This window comes from Dendropsophus ebraccatus, chromosome 14 (genome assembly GCF_027789765.1).
Source record: "Dendropsophus ebraccatus isolate aDenEbr1 chromosome 14, aDenEbr1.pat, whole genome shotgun sequence".
In the NCBI taxonomy this organism is placed as follows: Eukaryota; Metazoa; Chordata; class Amphibia; order Anura; family Hylidae; genus Dendropsophus; species Dendropsophus ebraccatus.
Genome location: NC_091467.1, coordinates 13,963,515 through 13,967,538, shown reverse-complemented (window position 1 = coordinate 13,967,538; position 4,024 = coordinate 13,963,515). Strand labels below are relative to the sequence as shown.

Genomic DNA, 4,024 nt, shown 5'->3' with positions numbered 1-4,024 from the left:
TGCCCGACCGTTGTGACCCGGATTGCTGACTATTCTTATTGTGTTTGTTCGTCTTGTCTTGTCTTTTGTTTCACCTATTCAGGCCAGGGATTGCCGCCCAGTTGCTCGCTGCCATTTTAGGGCAGATTGTGGCAAGTAGGTAGGGACAGTGGGTGGGCTGAGCTTAGAGCTCACTGTCTCTGTGTGTTTGGTGTAACTGGTCCTGACAGTGGGATAGGGGATTTTTTATTTTTATTTTTTTACTTTTTTTTTCTCCTTCAAGGGGACTTTTATAATGATCAGCAAATTACTCTAGGGCAGTGAGCTTGTTACCATATCGCGTGTTGTAGAAATATCAATTCCACACCTAAATAAATCTCTGCATTTCAAGGTGATTTATTTAGTACATGATTCAACAATCCATATATTTTTATATTTGCTGCTCTGATTTTTGGCACATTACAAGGCAATTACATTGATCCACTTGCATATATATTTATTTATTCAAACATTAATATCTACACCATAGATGAGACGTTTCAGTCAAACAGTTGACTTTTATTAACCAGAGAAGGATGTAGAAGGTGCCAGAGTTGTAAACATGCGGAGCACCATGTCTCCCGCCACATTGTGTTCCACAAGTTATTTTGTGTAAATAATTGAATCATGTACTAAATAGATCACATTGAAACACAGAGATTTACTTTGTGCAATTGATATTTCTACAACATGGACTAATTGTTCAGTTTACACCCACTTATTTATGAGTGCACGAACATATTATTCCAGCATAGTCATGACAGTCAATGTACCTCACCATGTTGCCGGCACAGCTGGGTACCCAAACATTTATGGCAGTGCAGGAGTCCTTCACAAGGCCCCCTGGCTGCCATGGAGTGCTGCACTGCACTCTTTACTTGTTGCAATCATAATCTGACCATGACATGTAAAGGGTTAGTCTACCGGGAACCGAGGTTTCTCTATTCCTGGAAGATACAGTGGATGCTCCTGTGATCCCTGCTTGGAGAACCCAGAGAGCCTTATTCTAGGCGTGACATAAAAAGGCTGCAGCCTAGAAAAATGACTCTTAATGACCGCCATTAAAAGGCGCATGGGCAGTCATTCAGAGATTAGGGATGTTTTTCTTGTACAAAAGTAGTAAAAGACAAAAACATCCACTAATTTGGTATTGCTATTGACATCCATGTAAAAAAAAAAAAAAAAAGTTGAACAGTTATGTCTCTGTTGATGGCAATGAAAAAAATGCCATGCCCTAAAGACCAAAATAGGTTGTGTCATTAATGGGGAAATTCAGACAGGGAGGAAGGATGAAACTAGCATGTACTTACCTCCCGGCTCCAGCACTGGTGACTACATACCGACGCTTTTGTCCCTGGCCACTTGAGAAGGGCCTGGGAGGTGATGTTCCAGGCCCACTCCGCCTGTCAGTGGCTGTAGCAGGGTCCCACCTCTGTCAATGACTGGCTGAACGGGCCTGGAATGTTATGTCCCAGGTCCCTTTTCAAACCAGGGAGCAGCAGGAGACCAGGGGGACTGGATTGGCAGTATGCGGGCACCAGGGAGGTAAGTACAAAAAATTCCTGCCCAGACTTCTCCTTTAAGAGGTTAAATAACCGGTTATAGACCAATAAAGATGAACTAAAGTTGTCACTGAGCAAACGTTTTTTTAAGTGCTAGTATTATGTCTTGGTTTCTGAGACAATATACTATAGGGTTGAACAGGGGAGTAAATACAGTGTGTAATAAGGAAACAATCTTATTAACAAGCAAAGAATTTCCTATAGATGGAATCATATGTTTAGCTATTAACGTCCCGTAAAATGTCCCCACAACAATAAGATGCGAACTGCAGGTAGAGAACGCTTTTTGTTTGCCGGAGGTTGTTGGGATCTTAATTATGGCGAGGAAGATATAGACATAACTTCCAACAATAAGACTACAAGGGAGGATAAATAGCGGCAGAGAGAACAGAAATACTTCAAGTTTTAGGACAGACGTGTCCGAGCAAGAAAGCTTCTGAAGAGGAAAAAGATCACAATAGAAATGGTCAATGATATTGTCATGGCAGAAATTAAAGTTGGATACAGGTAAGACTCCCGAAAGATTAACAGTAAGACCAAGCAACCATGGCCATACTGAAAGATAGATCTGGAACCTAAAGTCCATGATACTAGAGTACCTTAAAGGGTTACAGATGGCCAGGTATCGATCATAGGACATCGCCGAAAGGAGAAAACATTCCGTAATAGTTGTCCCACTGAAGAAGTATAGTTGGGTGAGGCAACCAGTGTAAGTCATCTTTGTTCCTCCTAGTACAATGGCACCAAGCAAGTTGGGAACAACGTTTATGGTGGTCATGAGATCAGAAATGGAAAGATGACAAAGGAAGTAATACATGGGAGACTGGAGGTGGACATTGGTCAAAACTAGAATGATGATAAGAAGGTTTCCAATAACTGTAAAAATAAAGATGATCAACAAAACAATAAAGAATATAATACTGAAGCTGTGAAGGTTTCCGAAACCCAATAAAATGAATTCCGTCACTCTTGTTTGATTCTTCAATGTCATTGTATAACATGGAAGCTCTGATCTAGAACGTAGTTACGAAATGTGTTAGACTCTAACTGACAGAAGGGGGTTCCAAGCTGCTGTCTGTAAAGTCCATATACCCCAAATGGTATAGAGGTAAGACGGCACTTCGCTGTGGTGGTGATGCTTGTGGTAGGAACTGGTCCCAGCAAGCAGTAGAATAAAGTCCCGGCACTCACCAAATTCTTTTGTGTGCTTTATTGTGATATTTACGGCGTTTCGGCCTGTGGCACTCATCAGCTGATGAAGGCCACAGGCCAATACGCCGCGTCCTCCTACCTTTGTACCTGTATGATGTGAATATGACAATAAAGCACACAAAAGAATTTGGTGAGTGCCGGGGCTTTATTCTACCATATACCCCAAATGGACCATATTGAAAAGGATTAATTTAATCATATAATCTACTTACCTATCAGATTAGCACCATAAAGATAACTCAATATTATAAGAAAACCAACTAAAATAAAGAAAACAGTTATTCATAGGGTTAAAACACTCATAATTGGGCACGGTGAAGCAATGTACAAATATAAGACTCTGCTAATGGTAGGCACAACCCTTGTGTAAAGCATACAGTATAGTAGAGATGCTGCTGATGTCTAAACATTCGCTTTTGAAGGACAAAGAAGACATAGGTCACTACATGTAAAGAGATTTCAAGATCACAACTTAAGACCATTGAAAGAACGGACACATCCCAGATATGATTGATTACCAATAGGGATGTGATCAGATCAGAGTGCTTCAAATTATTAAGGCCGCTGCAGTCTGGTGACGATCAGAAAGGACATATGAGACAACCCTGTGTTCAAGCTGAAAGAATTCTGTTTAATTGGGGCGGTGAGCTTGTCTTGTTATGGCTATGTTCACACGTTTTTTCAGCTCCGTTTAAAATGACATCCGTTATTTTAAGTCTAAAATAACGGACGTCATTTAGCTGTCTGGCCTTCCTTTATTGCAGTGACTGGTGTTTGTACGTTATACTAGTTTTGGTTACTAATTGCCCTTTGGGTGCAGCTTAATTGAAAAGTCCATTGAATTTAATAAAATAAAAAAAAAGTCCAATGAATTTAATAAAAATGAAAAAAGAACGGTGGAAAAAGAAAGACTGTGTGTGAACTACTAATAAAAAATGTCCGTTGTTTGCAAAAGACGCCCGAAAATAATGATCATGTTTATTATTTTGACGCCCGCTGAAAAAACGTCCGTTATTCAATACGCTGTGTGCATTGGACGTCTGTCTTCTCATTGACTTCAATGCATTGCCACTGCAGTCAGTTAAATCTTGGCAAAAACTGACGTTTTTTTTAAATGTAAAAATCGGCCGCCTATTCAATATTTTTGACGTTGTGTGAACAAAGCCAACAGTAGAGATAAGCAATAAAAAAAAAATGTTTCAAAGTACACACCTTCTTCTACCAGTAGTTAA

General features: G+C 40.1%; 1 protein-coding gene across 1 annotated transcript; it reads right to left on the bottom strand.

Annotated features, from left to right (window-relative positions):
* Nucleotides 1-1,647: 1,647 nt before the first annotated feature.
* Nucleotides 1,648-2,571, bottom strand: LOC138771814 (olfactory receptor 11L1-like). Its single transcript, XM_069951820.1, has one exon. It carries the CDS (start codon nt 2,569-2,571, stop codon nt 1,648-1,650), a length of 924 nt encoding a protein of 307 aa, XP_069807921.1.
* Between the last annotated feature and the right edge of the window lie 1,453 nt (nt 2,572-4,024).